Source organism: Cetorhinus maximus, unplaced genomic scaffold (assembly GCF_964194155.1).
Source record: "Cetorhinus maximus unplaced genomic scaffold, sCetMax3.hap1.1 HAP1_SCAFFOLD_2968, whole genome shotgun sequence".
Taxonomy (NCBI): Eukaryota; Metazoa; Chordata; class Chondrichthyes; order Lamniformes; family Cetorhinidae; genus Cetorhinus; species Cetorhinus maximus.
The window spans coordinates 13604-33731 of NW_027598898.1; the positions used below are offsets into that span (position 1 = coordinate 13604).

The 20128-nt window shown below is 51.8% G+C and overlaps 1 protein-coding gene across 1 annotated transcript; it reads left to right on the forward strand.

Moving 5' to 3' along the window:
* The first annotated feature begins 801 nt into the window (after positions 1-801).
* LOC144677745 (uncharacterized) lies at positions 802-2052 on the forward strand. Its single transcript, XM_078537772.1, has one exon. It carries the CDS (start codon positions 847-849, stop codon positions 2050-2052), a length of 1206 nt encoding a protein of 401 aa, XP_078393898.1. The 5' UTR covers positions 802-846.
* Positions 2053-20128: the final 18076 nt, after the last annotated feature.

Genomic DNA, 20128 nt, shown 5'->3' on the forward strand with positions numbered 1-20128 from the left:
ATGACATCTTTGTCATTTCACCTCCCCGACCTTCTCTCTTCCCTGCCTGCCCCTCACCTCACCCTTTCTCAACGGCATGAAACCCGTCACATTTCTACCTCTCTTCAGTTCTGAAGAAGAGTCATATTGGGCTCAACACTTTAACCCTGTTTCTCTCTCCACAGACACTGTCAGACCTGCTGAGTTCTTCCAGCCCTTTGTTTTCATTTGTTTTTCCAGCATCCACAGTATTTTACTTTTACCTTCTGACTGAGCCCTGGGTAACCCCACTGTTTATTTCCTCCCGCATTCTGAATGAGAATAGTTCACCACTCCTCGCTGCTTTCTGTCACTCAGTCCATTTAGTATCCCCAATGACACTGTCCCTTTAATCTCAGGAGCTTCCACTATGCTGATCTATTCTGTGGCACTTTGTATCAAACATCATTTGAAAGTCCAAATGCACAGCGATGACCTCCTCTTGAGTGGAGGGGTGTCAGCCAGGGCTCCTGAGGTGAGGTTGTGGGATCTGGGTGGGAGACAGGATGGGGGCAGGAGGATTCCGGGTGGGGGCAGGCGGGTTCCGGGAGCGAGCCGGAGTGAGGACAGGTGTTGAACTCGTTGTTTTGCTGTCGTTCCCACAGAATGAACCCACCGCAGGGAAACGCTGGTCTGTCAGAGCAGGCCCCGGGCTCTGAGCTCCCTTCACCGTGGCCGTCCGGGGAACGTGGGCAGGAGCAGCAGCTCGGAGACGGAAATGTGGAGACGGCGGCGAGCGGCGAGTGTAGAGCCGGGGAGGGCGTGGCGCTGGGGGACGAGGCAGCGGATGTTCTGCAGCAGAGGGAGGGAGCCAGCCGGCGGCGCAGGATGCCCGGAGAGAAGCCCTTCCAGTGCGACGCGTGCGACAAGGCCTTCCCGCACGCCTCGGGCCTGCTGAAGCACCGGCGGGTGCACACGGGCGAGAAACCCTTCCGCTGCCTGGTCTGTAACAAGTGCTTTGCCAGCTCCTCCTGGCTGTCCGTGCACCAGCGCTCGCACACGGGTGAGAAGCCGTTCGAGTGCGACGTGTGCCACAAGCGCTTCGCCTACTCCTCCTCGTTCGCCATCCACGGCCGCATCCACACCGGAGAGCGGCCCTTCCAGTGCGAGGCCTGCGGCAAGGGCTTCCGCGAGTCCTCCAAGCTCCTCATCCACCAGCGGCTGCACACCGATCGCTTCCTCTTCCAGTGCAGCGTGTGCTTCAAGAGCTTCAGCAACCTCTCCTACCTGGCCAGCCACCGGAGGGTGCACACCGGGGAGCGGCCCTTCGAGTGCGACATCTGCCACAAGCACTTCGGCAACTCCTCCACCCTGACCAGCCACCGCCGGCTGCACACCGGCGAGAAGCCCTTCAAGTGTGCCCACTGCGACCGGGCCTTCAACCAGTCGGGACATCTGGCCAGCCACCGGCGCATCCACACGGGCGAGAGGCCCTTCAAGTGCGAGACCTGCGGCCGGGCGTTTGCCGTTTCCTCCAACCTGATGAACCACCGGCGGGTGCACACAGGCGATAAGCCGTACCGCTGCGACCTGTGCCAAAAACGCTTCGCCTACTCCTCCTCCCTCATGCGGCACCGGCACATCCACACCGGCGAAAAGCCCTTCCGGTGCCAGGCCTGCGGCCGGGCCTTCAACCAGTCGGGCCACCTGGCCAACCACCGGTGCGCCAAGGCCCGGCCCCCTCCCGGCCCCCGTTCCCCGGCTACCCGGCGAGCCCCGCCCCCACCCCCGGCCCAGTCCCTCTACCAGTGCTCCCTCTGCCTGAAGAGCTTCTGCGACCTGGGCCGCCTGTCCCGGCACCCCTGCAGCCCGCTCCCCGCCGACCACCTCCTCCAGTGCGCCGCCTGCCTCCACACCTTCAGCCACTCCTCCGAGCTGTCCCAGCACCAGTGCAGCGGGGAAGGGGAGATGACGGCTGAGCGGGACGGGGCCAGTGACGTGGATGCAGATGGGCCTTTCCGCTGCCTGGTCTGGATTAACTCTCTGGCCAAACTCTCGCCCCCACTCTCCATCCACCAGAGGGCTCGTGTCTGAGGGAGGGAGGGAGGAAAACACTACCCCCCTCCCCCCCTCTCCATCCACCAGAGGGCTCGTTTCTGAGTGAGGGAGGGAGGGAGGAAAACTCTTCCCCTCTCCCCGCTTTCCATCCACCAGAGGGCTCGTGTGGGAGGGAGGGAGGAAAACACTTCCCCACTCTCCATCCACCAGAGGCTCGTGTCTGAGGGAGGGAGGAAAACTCTTCCCCCCTCCCCACTCTCCATCCACCAGAGGCTCGTGTCTGAGGGAGGGAGGGAGGAAAACACTTACCCCCCTCCCCACTCTCCATCCACCAGAGGCTCATGTCTGAGGGAGGGAGGGAGGCTGCATCTTTGCCGTCCTGTCCAGCTGATGCAGAGATTCCCCCCCACCGTCCCCACCACTCTCCCCAAACCAACAACCCCATAACAGGTGGGTGGGTGTGGCTGGAGGTATCTGTGTTTGTGTGGGGGGGGTGAGTGATTAGCACTTTACAACTGGGAGGAATTGTGTGGGGGTATATGTGTGTGTGTGTGAGTCTGAGAGTGTGTGTGTGAGAGAGTGTAAGAGTGTGTGTAAGTGAGAGAGAGAGAGTGTGTGTGTGGGAGTGTGTTTGGGTATTTGTGTTGAAGTGTGTGTGTGTGGGAGTGTGTTTGGGTATTTGTGTTGGAGTGTGTGTGTGTGGGAGTGTGTTTGGGTGTTTGTGTTGAAGTGTGTGTGTGTGGGAGTGTGTTTGGGTATTTGTGTTGGAGTGTGTGTGTGTGGGAGTGTGTTTGGGTATTTGTGTTGGAGTGTGTGTGTGGGAGTGTGTTTGGGTATTTGTGTTGAAGTGTGTGTGTGTGGGAGTGTGTTTGGGTATTTGTGTTGGAGTGTGTGTGTGGGAGCGTGTTTGGGTATTTGTGTTGAAGTGTGTGTGTGTGGGAGTGTGTTTGGGTATTTGTGTTGAAGTGTGTGTGTGTGGGAGTGTGTTTGGGTGTTTGTGTTGAAGTGTGTGTGTGGGAGTGTGTTTGGTATTTGTGTTGAAGTGTGAGTGTGTGTGGGAGTGTGTTTGGGTGTTTCTGTTGAAGTGTGTGTGTGGGAGTGTGTTTGGGTGTTTGTGTTGAAGTGTGTGTGTGGGAGTGTGTTTGGGTGTTTGTGTTGAAGTGTGTGTGTGGGAGTGTGGGTGTTTGTGTTGAAGTGTGTGTGTGTGGGAGTGTGTTTGGGTATTTGTGTTGAAGTGTGTGTGTGTGGGAGTGTGTTTGGGTGTTTGTGTTGAAGTGTGTGTGTGGGAGTGTGTTTGGGTATTTGTGTTGAAGTGTGTGTGTGAGTGTGTTTGGATGTTTGTGTTGAAGTGTGAGTGTGTTTGGATGTTTGTGTTGAAGTGTGTGTGTGGGAGTGTGTTTGGGTATTTGTGTTGAAGTGTGTGTGTGGGAGTGTGTTTGGGTATTTGTGTTGAAGTGTGTGTGTGTGGGACTGTGTTTGGGTGTTTGTGTTGAAGTGTGTGTGTGTGGGAGTGTGTTTGGGTGTTTGCGTTGAAGTGTGTGTGTGTGGGAGTGTGTTTGGGTGTTTGTGTTGAAGCGTGTGTGTGGGAGTGTGTTTGGGTATTTGTGTTGAAGTGTGTGTGTGGGAGTGTGTTTGGGTATTTGTGTTGAAGTGTGAGTGTGTGTGGGAGTGTGTTTGGATGTTTGTGTTGAAGTGTGTGTGTGGGAGTGTGTTTGGGTGTTTGTGTTGAACTGTGTGTGTGTGGGAGTGTGTTTGGGTATTTGTGTTGGAGTGTGTGTGTATGGGAGTGTGTTTGGGTATTTGTGTTGAAGTGTGTGTGTGTGGGAGTGTGTTTGGGTGTTTGTGTTGAAGTGTGTGTGTGTGTGGGAGTGTGTTTGGGTATTTGTGTTGAAGTGTGTGTGTGTGGGAGTGTGTTTGGGTGTTTGTGTTGAAGTGTGTGTGTGGGGGAGTGTGTTTGGGTATTTGTGTTGAAGTGTGTGTGCGTGGATGTTTGGGCATTTGTGTTGGAGTGTGTGTGTGGGAGTGTGTTTGGGTATTTGTGTTGAAGTGTGTGTGTGGGAGTGTGTTTGGGTATTTGTGTTGAAGTGTGTGTGCGTGGGTGTTTGGGCGTTTGTGTTGGAGTGTGTGTGTGGGAGTGTGTTTGGGTATTTGTGTTGAAGTGTGTGTGGGAATGTGTTTGTGTATTTGTGTTGGAGTGTGTGTGTGGGTGGGTGTTTGGGTATTTGTGTTGAAGTGTGTGTGTGGGTGTGTTTGGGTATTTGTGTTGAAGTGTGTGTGTGTGGGAGTGTGTTTGGGCATTTGTGTTGAATGTGTGTGTGGGAGTGTGTTTGGGTATTTGTGTTGAAGTGTGTGTGTGTGGGAGTGCGTTTGGGTGTTTGTGTTGAAGTGTGTGTGGGAGTGTGTTTGGGTATTTGTGTTGAAGTGTGTGTGGGAGTGTGTTTGGCTATTTGTGTTGAAGTGTGTGTGTGGGAGTGTGTTTGTGTATTTGTGTTGAATGTGTGTGTGTGTGGGAGTGTGTTTGGGTATTTGTGTTGAAGTGTGGGTGTGTGTGTTTGGTTATTTGTGTTGAAGTGTGTGTGTGTGTGTTGGTGTGTGTGTTTGGGTATTTGTGTTGAAGTGTGTGTTTGGGTGTTTGTGTTGAAGTGTGTGTGTGGGAGTATGTTTGGGTATTTGTGTTGAAGTGTGTGTGTGTGTGTGGGAGTGTGTTTGGGTATTTGCGTTGAAGTGTGTGTGTGTGGGTGTGTGTTTGGGTATTTGTGTTGAAGTGTGTGTGCGGGAGTGTGTTTGGGTATTTGTGTTGAACTGTGTGTACGGAAGTGTGTTTGGGTATTTGTGTTGAAGCGGGTGTGTGTGGGAGTGTGTTTGGGTATTTGTGTTGAAGTGTGTGTGGGAGTGGGTTTGGGTATTTGTGTTGAAGTGTGTGTGTGGGAGTGTGTTTGGGTGTTTGTGTTGAAGTGTGTGTGTGGGAGTGTATTTGGGTATCTGTGTTGAAGTGTGTGTGTGGGAGTGTGTTTGGGTATTTGTGTTGAAGTGTGTGTGTGGGAATGTGTTTGGGTATTTGTGTTGAAGTGTGTGTATGTGGGAGTGTGTTTGCGTATTTGTGTTGGAGTGTGTGTGTGGGAGTGCGTTTGGGTATTTGTGTTGAAGTGTGTGTGTGGGAGTGTATTTGGGTATCTGTGTTGAAGTGTGTGTGTGTGGGAGTGTGTTTGGGTATTTGTGTTGAAGTGTGTGTGTGTGTGTGGGAGTGTGTTTGGGTATTTGTGTTGAAGTGTGTGTGTGTGGGAGTGTGTTTGGATGTTTGTGTTGAAGTGTGTGTGTGGGAGTGTGTTTGGGTATTTGTGTTGAAGTGTGTGTCTGGGAGTGTGGGTATTTGTGTTGGATTGTGTGTGTGGGAGTGTGTTTGGATATTTGTATTGAAGTGTGTGTCTGGGAGTGTGTTTGGGTATTTATGTTGAACTGTGTGTGTGGGAGTGTGTTTGGGTATTTGTGTTGAAGTGTGTGTGTGTGGGAGTGTGTTTGGATGTTTGTGTTGAAGTGTGTGTGTGTGGGAGTGTGCTTGGGTATTTGTGTGGAAGTGTGTGTGTGGGAGTGTGATTGGATGTTTGTGTTGAAGTGTGTGTGTGTGGGAGTGTGCTTGGGTATTTGTGTTGAAGTGTGTGTGTGGGAGTGTGATTGGATGTTTGTGTTGAAGTGTGTGTGTGTGGGAGTGTGCTTGGGTATTTGTGCTGAAGTGTGTGTGTGGGAGTGTGATTGGATGTTTGTGTTGAAGTGTGTGTGTGTGGGAGTGTGCTTGGGTATTTGTGTTGAAGTGTGTGTGTGGGAGTGTGATTGAATGTTTGTGTTAAAGTGTGTGTGTGTGGGAGTGTGCTTGGGTATTTGTGTTGAAGTGTGTTTGTGTTGAAGTGTGTGTGTGGGAGTGTGTTTGGGTATTTCTGTTGAAGTATGTGTCTGGGAGTGTGTTTGGGTATTTATGTTGAACTGTGTGTGTGTGGGAGTGTGTTTGGGTGTTTGTGTTGAAGGGTGTGTGTGGGAGTGTGTTTGGGTGTTTATGTTGAAGAGTGTGTGAGTTGCTGTGTGTGTTTAGCTATTTGTGTTGAAGGGTGTGTGTGGGAATGTGTTTGGGTGTTTATGTTGAAGTGTGTGTGTGTGTGTGGGGGGGAGTGTTTAGGTGTTTGTGTTGAAGTGTGTGTGTCTGGGAGTGTGGTTATTTGTGTTGAAGTGTGTGTGTGGGAGTGTGTTTGGGTGTTTGTGTTGAAGTGTGTGTGTGTGGGAGTGTGTCTGGGTATTTGTGTTGAAGCGTGTGTGTGTGGGAGTCTGTTTGGGTGTTTGTGTTGAAGCGTGTGTGTGTGGGAGTGTGTTTGGGTATTTCTGTTGAAGTGTGTGTGTGGGAGTGTGTTTGGGTATTTCTGTTGAACTGTGTGTGTGGGAGTGTGTTTGTGTTGAAGGGTGTGTGTGGGAGTGTGTTTGGGTGTTTATGTTGATGTGTGTGTGTGGGGGGGGAGTGTTTAGGTGTTTGTGTTGAAGTGTGTGTGTCTGGGAGTGTGGTTATTTGTGTTGAAGTGTGTGTGTGTGGGAGTGTGTTTGGGTGTTTGTGTTGAAGTGTGTGTGTGTGTGGGGGTGTGTCTGGGTATTTGTGTTGAAGTGTGTGTATGGGAGTGTGTTTGGGTGTTTGTGTTGATGTGTGTGTGTGGGAATGTGTTTGGGTGTTTGTGTTGATGTGTGTGTGTGGGAGTGTGTTTGGGTATTTGTGTTGGAGTGTGTGTGTGTGGGAGTGTGCTTGGGTATTTGTGTTGAAGTGTGTGTGTGGGAGTGTGTTTGGGTATTTGTGTTGAAGTGTGTGTGTGTATGGGAGTGTGTTTGGGTGTTTGCGTTGAAGTGTGTGTGTGAGTGTGTTTGGGTATTTGTGTTGGAGTGTGTGTGTGGGAGTGTGTTTGGGTATTTGTATTGAAGTGTGTGTGTGGGAGTGTGTTTGGGTATTAGTGTTGAAGTGTGTTTGTGGGAGTGCGTTTGGGTATTTATGTTGAACTGTGTGTGTCTGGGAGTGTGTTTGGGTATTTGTTGAATGTGTGTGTTTGAGTGTGTTTGGGTATTTGTGTTGCATTGTGTGTGTGGGAGTGTGTTTGGATATTTGTATGTGTGTGTGTGGGAGTGTGTTTGGGTATTTGTGTTGAAGTATGTGTGGGAGTGTGTTTGGGTATTTGTGTTGAAGTGTGTGTGTGTGGGAGTGTGTTTGGGTATTTGTGTTGATGTGTGTGTGTGGGAGTGTGTTTGGGTATTTGTGTTGGATGGTGTGTGTGTGTGGGAGTGTGTTTGGGTATTTGTGTTGAAGTGTGTGTGTGGGAGTGTGTTTGGGTATTTGTGTTGAAGTGTGTGTGTGTGGGAGTGTGTTTGGGTATTTGTGTTGAAGTGTGTGTGTGTGTGTGTGTGAGTGTGTTTGGGTATTTGTATGTGTGTGTGGGAGTGTGTATAGTGGATTGTGTTCGGGTATTTGTGTGGGAGTGTGTTTGGGTATTTGTGTGGGAGTGTGCGTGTTTGAGAATTTGTGCGTACTTGTGTTGAGCCCCGAGCACACAGAACAACGGGGGCCTGAGTTCCCTCTGCGGCCTGTACTCTTGGCACCGGACTGCCCGTAGCCCCTCCCCACCGCTGTGGTCACTCCTTCTTGATGTAATGCTGGCATTGCCACATCCAGCGACCCCCACTCCTTTACCATGTGTTGCTGTGATAATGGGGGAGAGACATTCGATGATTAATGGGGTCACTCACCCCTGGCAAACGTGTAACCGAAAGCGTGTGTTTAGGATTCTGGGAGGCAGTTAGAATGGTAGATCTTTCAGGTCTGTGGAAATTCGGGAAGCATACCGATTCTCTGGTGGTGTGTTTTTTTTTTAACCGTAACCAGTAGACCTCCTGTGAAATTGCTCACGGATTGATTAGGTGAAGAAATAGTTTTGCTGCTAACCCACGAGGATTAGGTGATGAATGAAGTCAACTTAGTGTCAGTTGTGTATCTCTGTTCAGTAAATGTGCGATGCGCTGAATGTACTGTAGTAATCTTATGTGAATGTTTGTTGCTCAATCAGCAGTTAATACAAATAAAGAAAACTGTGCACCTCGTTTGGTTCCTGCTGTTATTCATAATCGGAGAAAACACCTCCAGTCAGCAAGTACAGCCTTATATCGATGGGCCCCCCTAGTACTGGTATCACCCACGTTGTCTCTAAGGTGTCCCTATGGAAACCCCTTTCATAATCTTAAAGATCTCTATCAAGTCACCCCACAGAGACACTTTACATTTCCCAGAGAAAAGCACCCCAGCCCTCTCGTGGTTTTTGTAACTTCTCTTAACAACATCAGAAAGAGCAGCAGGAGGAGGCCTTACAGTTGCTCAAGGCTGCTCCGCCAATCAAAAGATCACGGTTATTCTTCTACAACCATTTCTATTTATATAGCACCTTGAACATAATCTAACCATCGCCCCTTGATGTTCAATGTCATGGCCATCACTGAATCCCCCGTTGTCAACATCCAGGGGGTTACCATTGACCAGAAACTGAACTGGACCAGCCATATAAATACTGTGGCTACAAGAGCAGGTCAGAGGCTGGGAATCCTGCGGAGAGTCACTCACCTCCTGACTCCCCAAAGCCTGTCCATCATCTACAAAGCACAAGTCAGGAGTGTGATGGAATACTCCCCACTTGCCTGGATGAGTGCAGCTCCCACAGCACTCAAGAAGCTGAACACCATCCAGGACAAAGCAGCCCCGCTTGATTGGCACCCCATCCACAAACATTCACTCCCTCCACCGCCGACACACAGTAGCAGCAGTGTGTGTACCATCTACAAGATGCACTGCAGGAACTCACCAAGGCTCCTTCGACAGCACCGCCCAAACCCATGACCACTGCCATCTAGAAGGACAAGGGCAGCAGACACATGGGGAACACCACCACCTGAAAGTTCCCCTCCAAGTCACTCACCATCCTGACTTGGAAATATATCGGCCGTTCCTTCACTGTCACTGGGTCAAAATCCTGGAACTCCCTCCCTAACAGCGCTGTGGGTGTACCTACACCACACGGACAAAATCCTGGAACTCCCTCCCTAACAGCGCCGTGGGTGTACCTACACCACACGGACAAAATCCTGGAACTCCCTCCCTCACAGCGCCGTGGGTGTACCTACACCACACGGACAAAATCCTGGAACTCCCTCCATAACAGCGCCGTGGGTGTACCTACACCACACGGACACAATCCTGGAACTCACTCCCTAACAGCGCCGTGGGTGTACCTACACCACACGGACAAAATCCTGGAACTCCCTCCCTAACAGCGCCGTGGGTGTACCTACACCACACGGACAAAATCCTGGAACTCCCTCCCTAACAGCGCCGTGGGTGTACCTACACCACACGGACACAATCCTGGAACTCACTCCCTAACAGCGCCGTGGGTATACCTACACCACACGGACAAAATCCTGGAACTCCCTCCCTAACAGTGCCTTGGGTATACCTACACCACACGGACAAAATCCTGGAACTCCCTCCCTAACAGTGCCTTGGGTGTACTTACACCACATGGACTGCAGCGGTTCGAGAAGGCAGCTCACCACCATCTTCTCAAGGGGCAATTAGGGATGGGCAGCAAATGCTGGCCCAGCCAATGACACACACATCCCGTGAACAAATATTTTTAAAAATGTCCCAAGGTGTTTCACAGGAATGTTATTGAATTTTTAAATGAGTTGCTAGGTCATTTCAGAGGACATTTCAGAGTGAACTACATGGCTGTGGGTCTGGAATGATATGTAGGCCAGAGCGGGTAAGGATGGCAGGTTTCCCTCCCTAAAGGACGTTCGGGAGCTAGATGGGTATTTTCAACAATGGTCATTAATAGATTCTTTTTTAAATTCCAGATTTTTTATTGAATTCAAATTTCACCATCTGCCATGGCAGGATTCGAACCTGGGTCCGTGGAGCATTACGCTGGGTAAACCAGTGACAATATCACTACGCCTCCCCCAGAGACTGGGAGGTCCAGATACAGAGACCATTATAATGTCGTGAACAGGTAAAGAAAACAATTGAAAAGGCTGCTGGGATACTGACCCTGAGGACTAGGAAGTAGAAATCCTGCCCCTCTGCTCCCATCCCTTCCCCTCCCCTCCCCTCCCAGAGCCCCGATGGGATTTCCCTTGTCCTCCGCCCCACCTTATTCAATGGATGACCCTCTGCTGCCTCCAGTGTGATTCCACCACCAAACACATCTTCCCCTGACCTCCCCACTGAACACTGAGAAGGGACCGTTCCCCCTCCGACCTCCTGGTCCACTCCTCAGTCGTCCCCAACACCCCTTTCCCCTTCCAACGGCTCCTTTCCGGGCAAATGCAGGAAATGGAGCTCCTGCCCTTTTTACCCACTCTCTCCCTCCGCCCAAGGCCCCAGACACTCCTTCTGGGTGAGACAGAGGTTTCCTTGTACTTCTTTCAATCTAGTCTATTCTATTCGCCGCTCACAATGCAGTCACAGAATCACAGAAAGCAGAAGAGGCCCTTCGGCCCATTGAGCCTGCGCCGACACGTGAGAAACACCTGACCTACCTACTTAATCCCATTGACCAGCACTTGGCCCATAGCCTTGAATGTTTATGAGGTGCCAAGTGCTCATCCAGGTACTTTTTAAAGGATGTGAGGCTAACCCACCTCCACCACCCTTCCAGGCAGCGCATTCCAGCCCCTCACCATCCTCTGGGTCAAAAAGTTTTTCCTCACATCCCCCCCTAAACCTCCTGCCCCTCACCTTGAACTTGTGTCCCCCTCGTGACTGACCCTTCAGCTAAGGGGAACAGCTGCTCCCTATCCACCCTGTCCATGACCCTCCTAATCTTGTACACCTCGATCAGGTCGCCCCTCAGTCTTCTCTGCTCCAACGAAAACAACCCAAGTCTATCCAACTTCTCTTCATAACTTAAATGTTTCATCCCAGGTAACATCCTGGTGAATCTCCTCTGCACCCCCTCCAGTGCAATCACATCCTTCCTATAATGTGGGACCAGAACTGCACACAGTACTCCAGCTGTGGCCTCACCAAGGTTCTATACAACTCCAACATGACCTCCCTACTTTTGTAATCTATGCCTCGATTGATAAAGGCCAGTGTCCCATATGCCTTTTTCACCAAGCCCGAGGAACAGCACCTCATCTTCCGACAAGGCACTTTACAGCCTCCTGGACTGAACATTTTCATCAATTTCAGAGCGTAATCTCTGCCCCCACCCTCACCATTTTGTTTCTTATTCTCCGCATGCTTGAATCTTTTGCCTTCAGACGGTTCACCATCCTGCCATTTACACCTCTTCTGGACACACCCATCTTTTTGTTTCTTGTCCTCCCTTACCACTCCCTTTGGCTTGGCACCACCAACACTTTTGTTGTTTAATGTCCCGTATCCACACTATTTTGCAATTGTGTTGGGGTTGAAGTCAGCTATGCAAAGCCCTGGTTACACCACACCTGGAGTGTTGTGTCCAGTTTGAATCTTACCTAAGGAAGGTGCTATGATCCCCAGCTGAAGTTACCACTGGACAAGCCGATCTGATCTCAGGGTGGAACCCAGCTTGATAGATTCTAACTTTTATCTGTTTGTTTAGATACGTGGAGAGGGGCTACTGAACAGAGTCACCAGAGTCAGCTAATCAACTTTTAACAAAAGCATAAAGCATTTATTAAACAAGAAAAGATGAACTATACTACAATACTCCTTCACCCACAACTATACCGTTACAGATAGATACAGATTTGTAAGGATAACACAAGTTACAAAGCTAATGTTCACAGTAAGTACAGTCCATGTAAACCAACCAGTGACCTGTGGTCAGACACGCCGCACACTGAACCCAAGCGACAGATGCCACCCCAGACAGATGCTGTGGACCTCTCCTCAACTCCCCCCAGATGTTTGTTACACCATGAGCCACCCAGTCTCACATGAGGGTTTCCAATCTCCACTTTCTAAGAACGCGCCTTGGAATCTGTTCCCAAACTGATGCTCTCTCTCAAACACCTTTCGCAAGGGTTCGCCTCCGGGGTTTCGAACTCTCCTTCCGATGTTCCTCTCCCCTGGGTCACCACGTGCATTCAAGCTTTCTTCCATGCACTCTCTCTCACTGACTCAGCTGTCAACAGTACACCACTGCTTCACATGCCCATAGCAAAGAGTTACAAACCTTCAGTTGCCTCTTTGGATCTTCTGACTTCTCACAAGCCTTTATCTCACTTTGACTCTGCTTCCTGCAGCTTGAAGCTTGGAGCCTTTCTCCACCCCTCACTCTTAACTTCACTTAACAGGACCTTTTCCAGGTTCCTGTCTTTCCTTTGACTAGAAGGTCTGCTTGGGACTTTCTCCTGTTCCACTTCCCTGGATTCTTAGGGGCTTTCTTCTTTAGCTTGGGACTGGCTATCTGAGCCTTCCAGGCTGCCTCTGCCTGGCAGCTGTCATCAAAACTGAACTCAAAAACCGCTGTTTCTAGTTTCTTGTGTATGTGTGTCTGTGGGAAGGACCTGCCTCTCTGGACCCATGTTGCTAGGCAACAACCCAGTTTTTCTACTCTTGTGTTTGCTTAACTTCTCCTACAGTCATAAACTCTCATTAGAAATGCAGGCACCTTTTAAAATGAAACTAAAACTAAACTTGACCTTTTCTTAACACTCAGATACAGAAAAACAAATCAAACTTAAACATTAAAGCTAAGCTCATTCCTAACTTACTTAAACTGTCTCTATTTCCTAACAACGGATACACTTACCTTAGAGGGAGTGCAGCGAGGGTTCAATAGACTGATTCCTGAGATGGGGGTCCTGTCCTATGAGGAGAGATTAGTAAAATGGGATGATATTCCTGGGACTTTAGAATAATGAGAGGTGATATCAAATTCTTAAGGGTTCTGCTAAGGTCAGCATCACAGACTAATATCCGTAGTCCGCCAACATTTACGACTGTGCTCATGACCAGATAATCTGTTCAGTGATGTTGATGAGGGATAGATAGCAGCCAGGACACTGTGGATAACTCTCCTGCTTTTCTTCAAAATAGTTCCAGGGACCTTTCACATCCATCTGAACAGGCAAATGGGACCTTGCAGGTTTTAATGTCTCATCCAAAAGATGGCACCTCTAACATTGCAGCGCTCCCTCAGTACTGCACTGGGGTGTCAGCCTTGGTTTTTTTTTATGCGCTCAAGCCTGATAGCGTCAATGCTGAGGGGCTGTCTCCCATCCCCTGGATGGAGAGTCTAGCACTGGGGGTTCTCATCTCAGGATGAGGGGTCGGCCATTTAAGCTAGTTCTTTTGCACGTTTATTAATATCTTCCTGTGTTTTATCACTCTCTTCCTCTGTATTGGTGACACCCCCGCACACACTTAGGAATTGCAGTTCCAATCGCTGGGTCCAAATCATTAAGGTAAATAGGGAACAATAATCATGGTCTGATTGGGCACAGTCAGCATGGATTTGTGAATGGGAAATCATGTTTGACGAACTTGTTGGAGTTTTTTGAGGATGTTACTAACAAAATTGATAAATGAGAGTTGATGGACGTAGTATACTTGGATTTTCAGAAGACTTTTGATAAAGTCCCCCGCAGGAGGTTGATTTAGCAAACTAAAAGCACACGGGATAGGTGGCAATGTACTGGTCTGGATTAAGGATTGGCTAACAGGCAGAAAACAGAGAGTAGGAATAAACGGGTCCTTCTCATGGTAGGCTGTGACTAGTGGGGTACCGCAAGGATCAGTGCTTGGGCCCCAGCTGTTCACAATATATATCAATGATTTGGATGTTAGGACCAAATGAAATATTTCCAAGTTCACAGATGATACAAAGCTAGGCGGGAATGTGTGTTGTGAGGAAGATGTAAAGTGGCTACAGGAGGGTATGGACAGATTTAGTGAGTGGGCAAGAACATGGCAGATGGAATATAATGCGGAAAAATGTGAGGTTATCCACTTTGGTAGGAGGAACAGGTGTGCAGAGTATTTCCTAAATGGTAAGAGATTAGAAAGTATAGATGTACAAAGGAACCTGGGTGTCCTTGTCCATAAGTCACTGAAAGCTAACATGCAGGTGCAGCAGGGAATTAGGAAAACTAATGGAATGGAACACAAGAAGATTTGAGTACAGGAGTAGTGAAGTCTTGCTTCAATTGTATAGACGCTTGGTTAGACCGCACCTGGAGTACTGAGTGCAGTTTTGGTCCCCTTACCTCAGAAAGAATATTACTGCCATAGAGGGAATGCAATGAAGGTTCACCAGACTTGTTCCCAGGATGGCGGGACTGTCTTATGAAGAGGGATTGGGGAAACTGGGCCTGTATTCTCTAGAGTTTCGAAGAATGAGAGGTGATCTCATTGAAGCCTACAAAATACTTAAAGGGTAGATGCAGGTAAGATGTTTCCCCTGGCTGGGGAGTCTAGAACCAGGGGACACAATTTCAAAATAAGGTGGAAGCCACTTAGGACCGAGATGGGGAGAAATTTCTTTACTTGGAGGACTGTGAATCTTTGAAATTCTCTACCCCAGAGGGCCATGGAAGCTCAGTCACTGAGTATGTCTCAGGTAGAGATTGATCGATTTCTGATTAACCATAACGTAAAGGGTTATGGGGGCAGTGTGGGTAAAAGGCATTGAAGTGTTCAATCAGCCATGATTGTATTGAAAGACAGAGCAGGCTCAATGGGCTGAATGCCTTCTCCTGTTCCTATGTTGCTAATTGCAGTCCCTAACACTGATCCCTGTGAAATCCCACTACACACCTGAGGAACTATCTTTAACACCATACATTCTGTTTTGGAGTCAGTTTATTACCCATTCTGCCACTTGTCCCCTGACACCACCTCAGTCATGAGCCCACTCTGCATTTCTGTGATGTGGGAGCTTTACAACGGATCAATGCACTGTTCAGATACAGGACATCATCATTCAACACCTTCCCTCTACAGCAACGGTTGTAGGTCCCACCCGGCCAGACGTATAGGGAAATCATGCGTCAGCAGTGGCTCAGAGGGAAGCACCTACTTGTCTCCGAGTCAGAGTTTGTGGATTCACAACAATTCCACATCAGTGACTAATCTCCAAAATCCAGGCCGACACTCCCCCCGGTGTCAGTACTGAGGGAGTGCTGCACTGTCGGAGGGAGATGTATATACTCTAGGATTTGAGCTCCAAAATCCAGGCCGACACTCCCCCCGGTGTCAGTACTGAGGGAGTGCTGCACTGTCAGAGGTAGATGTATATACTCGAGGATTTGAGCTCCATAATCCAGGCCGACACTCCCCCCGGTGCCAGTACTGAGGGAGTGCTGCACTGTCGGAGGTAGATGTATATACTCGAGGATTTGAGCTCCATAATCCAGGTTGATATTCTCCTGGTGCCAGTACTGAGGGAGTGCTGCACTGTCGGAGGTAGATGTATATACTCGAGGATTTGAGCTCCATAATCCAGGCCGACACTCCCCCCGGTTCCAGTACTGAGGGAGTGCTGCACTGTCGGAGGGAGATGTATATACTCGAGGATTTGAGCTCCATAATCCAGGTTGATATTCTCCTGGTGCCAGTACTGAGGGAGTGCTGCACTGTCGGAGGTGCGCTTAAAATGAAGTGTCCAGCAGATGCTCAGATGGATGTAGTAGTTCCCAAGGCATTATTGGGAGAAGCAGGCAAATTCTCCTTGGCATCCGGGCCATTGTTTCTCTCTCAATCAACACGATGAAATCTGGGTCGTTATCACAATGTTTTTTTGTGGAGTTTATGCTGTGGGAAAAGGCTGCCTTGTTTCCTATATTACAGCAGTGTCCAGACTTCCAAAGTTACTGCAATGGCTTATGAAGTCCTTTTGAACGTTCTGAGATCCTGAAGGTTGTGTCAGTAAGGCAGCTCTCTCTTTCCCAGTATAGCGTACACTCCTGGTGACCAAGGAGCTGGCAATATTCTGTACATCCCGCCCCCCCAGTCCCCTGGGTGTGTTGCAGGTATGGTGTGCGTACTCACTCAGTCTCGTGCCTGCCCTCTGCCTGCTCCCAGCTCTCCCCGTTAATCTTGGGGGATGGGTTGTCCTGATGCTTGCTGTCCTGCCAACATTAATCTGCAAAGGGTTAGGAGGCACACGTGTGACTGGACAAAGTGACACATTCACCCTTGTTAACCCAGTCCCACCAACATGCTCACTTGAATGGACAACTGGGGAGGGTGGGCAAGCCATGTGGATCCGCTCCGGTCTGTGAATAGACTGATGTTTAAGACACAGGGGCAGGAGTAGGCCGGTCGATCTCTCGAACCTGCTGGTCCGATTGTGGCCTTAGCTCCACGTCCACCCCAATACTCTTTGACTCCCTTGTCAATCTAGAATCCCTTCAAAATGCCTTAAAAATATTCAGTGGCCCAGCTTCCACCGTTCGCTGGGGAAGAGAGTTTCACAGGCCCATGACCCTCAGAGAAAAACACGGAAAATAGGAGCAGGAGGAGGTCATCTGGCCCTTTGAGCCTGCTCCACCATTCAATATGACCATGGCTGATCCTCTATCTCAACGCTGTACTCTCGCGCTCTCCCCGTCCCCTTAACACTGTCAGAGTCCAGAAACCTATCTATATCCTTCTTAAATATATATTCAGTGACTTGCCCTCCACAGCCTCTGTGGTAGAGAATTCCACAGGTTCACCACCCTCTGAGTGAAGAGGTTTCTCCTCATCTCAGTCCTAAATGGTCTTCCCCGTATCCTCAGACTGTGACCCCGTGTTCTAGACCCCCCGCCCAGCCAGAGGAAACATCATCCCCGTGTCCAGTCTGTCCATCCCCGTGTCCAGTCTGTCCATCCCCGCGTCCAGTCTGTCCATCCCTGCATCTAGTCTGTCCACCCCCACGTCCAGTCTGTCCATCCCCGCGTCCAGTCTGTCCAGCCCTGTCAGAATTTTATACCTTTCAAAGATTCCTCCTCACCTCTGTCTTATTTTTAAGCCGCGTCTCCATGTTCTCGCCTCTACCCCACGAGGGGGAAACATCCCTTCAACACCCAGCCCGTCAAGCCCCCCTCAGCATCTCATATGTTTCAATAAGATCCCCTCTCTCCCTTCTAAACTGCAATGGGCGCAGGACCGGCCTGTCTAAGCTTTCCTTGTGGGATACCCCCCCCACCCCCACTCCTCCCCCAGGAATGAGGCGAGGGAACCTTCTCTGATCCGCTTCTCACGCAATTAATCCCCTTTCTCAAGGCAGGGACACCCAGAGCTGTACACAGTGACCCCGGTGCGGTCTCAGCACCAAGGCCCTGTACAACAGTAGCAAAAGCTGTGGCGGGGAGGGGTCAGTCTCCCCTCACTCACTCCCCCCTCCCACCCTCACTCCCCCCCCACCTCCCTCGGTCCTCCATCCCTCACTCCCCCCTCCTGCCCTCACACCTCCCTCAGTCTCCCCTCCCCCACTCCCACCTCCCTCACTACCCCCCCGCACTCACACCTCCCTCAGTCTCCCCTCCCTCAGTCTCCCCTCCACACTCACACCTCCCTCACTCTCCCCTCCACACTCACACCTCCCTCACTCTCCCCTCCTGCCCTCACACCTCCCTCAGTCCCTCCTCCCTCAGTCCCACCTCCCATTCTCTATCCCCCTCCCTCACTCTCCCCTCCCGCCCTTACACCTCCCTCGGTCCCACCTCCCTCACGCCCCCCTCCCACACTCTCCCCTCCCATCTCCCTCAGTCCCCCTCCCGCACGCACACCTCCCTCGGTCCCACCTCCCTCACGCCCCCCCTCCCACACTCTCCCCTCCCATCTCCCTCAGTCCCCCTCCCGCACGCACACCTCCCTTGGTCCCACCTCCCTCACGCCCCCCTCCCCACTCCCACCCTCACGCCCTCCTCCCACCTCCCACCCTCATGCCCCCCTCCCTCATGCCCCCTCCCACCGCCCTCACTCCCACCTCCCTCACGCCCCCCTCCCCACTCCCACCCTCCTCCCTCACTCCCACCCTCACGCCCCCCTCCCTCACACCCCCCTCCCTCACGCCCCCTCCCACCTCCCTCACTCCCACCTCCCTCACGCCCCCTCCCACACCTCCCTCACGCCCCATCCCACACGCCCACCTCCCTCACACCCCCTCCCACCTCCCTCACGCCCCCTCCCACCTCCCTCACGCCCCCCTCCCTCACTCCCACCCTCACGCCCCCCTCCCTCACGCCCCCCTCCCACCTCCCTCACTCCCACCCTCACGCCCCCTCCCAACTCCCTCACACCCCCCTCCCACCTCCCTCACTCCCACCCTCACGCCCCCCTCCCTCACGCCCCCCTCCCACCTCCCTCACTCCCACCCTCACGCCCCCTCCCAACTCCTCACACCCCCCTCCCACCTCCCTCACTCCCACCCTCACGCCCCCCTCCCACCTCCCTCACTCCCACCCTCACGCCCCCCTCCCTCACTCCCACCCTCACGCCCCCCTCCCACCCCCCTCACTCCCACCCTCACACCTCCCTCCCACCCACCCACACACCTCCCTCACTCCCACCCTCACACCTCCCTCCCTCACTCCCACCCTCACACCTCCCTCCCTCCCACCTCCCTCACTCCCACCTCCCTCACTCCCACCCTCACACCTCCCTCACTCCCACCCTCACACCTCCCTCACTCCCACCTCCCTCACTCCCACCCTCACACCTCCCTCACTCCCACCTCCCTCACTCCCACCCTCACACCTCCCTCACTCCCACCCTCACACCTCCCTCACTCCCACCCTCACACCCACCCTCACGCCCCCCCTCCCACCCTCACTCCCACCTACCGTTCTCTATCCCCCTCCCTCACTCCCCCCTCCCTCGGTCTCCCCTCCTTTGTCTACCCCCTCCCGCACTCCCACCTCCCTCACTCTACCCTCCCTCGATCTCTCTCCCCTCAGATTCCCCTCCCTCTCTCTCCTCCCCTCCCTCAGTCTCTCTCCCCTCAGATTCCCCTCCCTCTCTCTCCTCCCCTCCCTCAGTCTCTCTCCCCTCAGATTCCCCTCCCTCGGTCACCCTTCCCTTGGTCTCCACTCCCTTGGTCTCTCCTCCCTCACTCTCTCTCCATTGTATTCTCTCCCCTCCCTCGCTCTCCCCTCCCTCAGACTCTCTCCCCTCCCTCAGACTCTCTCCCCTTCCTCAACCTCACTTCCTTCGGCCTCCCCTCCCTCACTCGCTCCTCCCTCACACTCCTCTCCCTTGAACTCTTCCCCCTTGGTTGCCCATCCCTCGGACTCCAGTCCTTCTACGAACCAGAGGCCAACTTGTGCCGCCACCCCCATTGGTTTTGGCCAAGTCGGCCATGTTGGTTTGGACGCCAATGGGCACCTTGGCTAACTACGGTTGTGTCTTTCTCCTTGGGGGGTTAAAAAAAAGTGCTGTCTTAAGTAATAAGTAAAAATATAACTAACTGCAAGTGAAAACGAATTCCAACCCCACCCATTTTTCTTTTGTCCTCATGAGGAGACTTGACTTATTTTTGGGGGTTATAATGAACTAAATGCATCTTTCTTCCCCCCCCCCCCTTCCTTCTAGTTATTCCCTGATGTTTTTATTTTATCTTTAAGGGGTTTAGCTATAAGGCTGACCCTCCCCTTCCAGCTCCTTCCTCCCCCCCAACCAATTTCAATGGCCGCTCTCCCACCATCCATCCTCCCTCTTCCCGCGCCTTTCAAATCCCAACCGCCAAAACCGCCACTGCTCGCGCGCCGCCCGCGACGGGGCGGGGATTACAGCTCTGATTGACAGGTTGGGGAGAGGGGTGGCAGCTCACTGAAAAGGGAGAGGGGAAAGGGGACGGGGTCGGGGTTAAAGTCGTGATTGACAGGCGGGGGGAGGGGGGGTTGTTAGAACTCTGACTGACAGGTAGCGGGGCGGAGGCGGGGTTGCCGCTCTGATTGACATCTTTGGGGGGGGGGGGGTGGAAGGGGCGGGGGTTACCACCCTGATCGACACCTTGGAGCTAAGGGGCGTGGTTGACAGTCAGGGTGAAAGAGGGCGGAGTTACAGCTCTGATTCACGGCTGGGGTTAAAAAAAGGGGGCGGGGGTGTTACAGCTCTGATTGACAG

Coding starts and splice junctions, on each gene's coding strand:
- LOC144677745 (XM_078537772.1), top strand. CDS start 847: ATGCCCGGAGAGAAGCCCTTCCAGTGCGACGCGTGCGACAAGGCCTTC.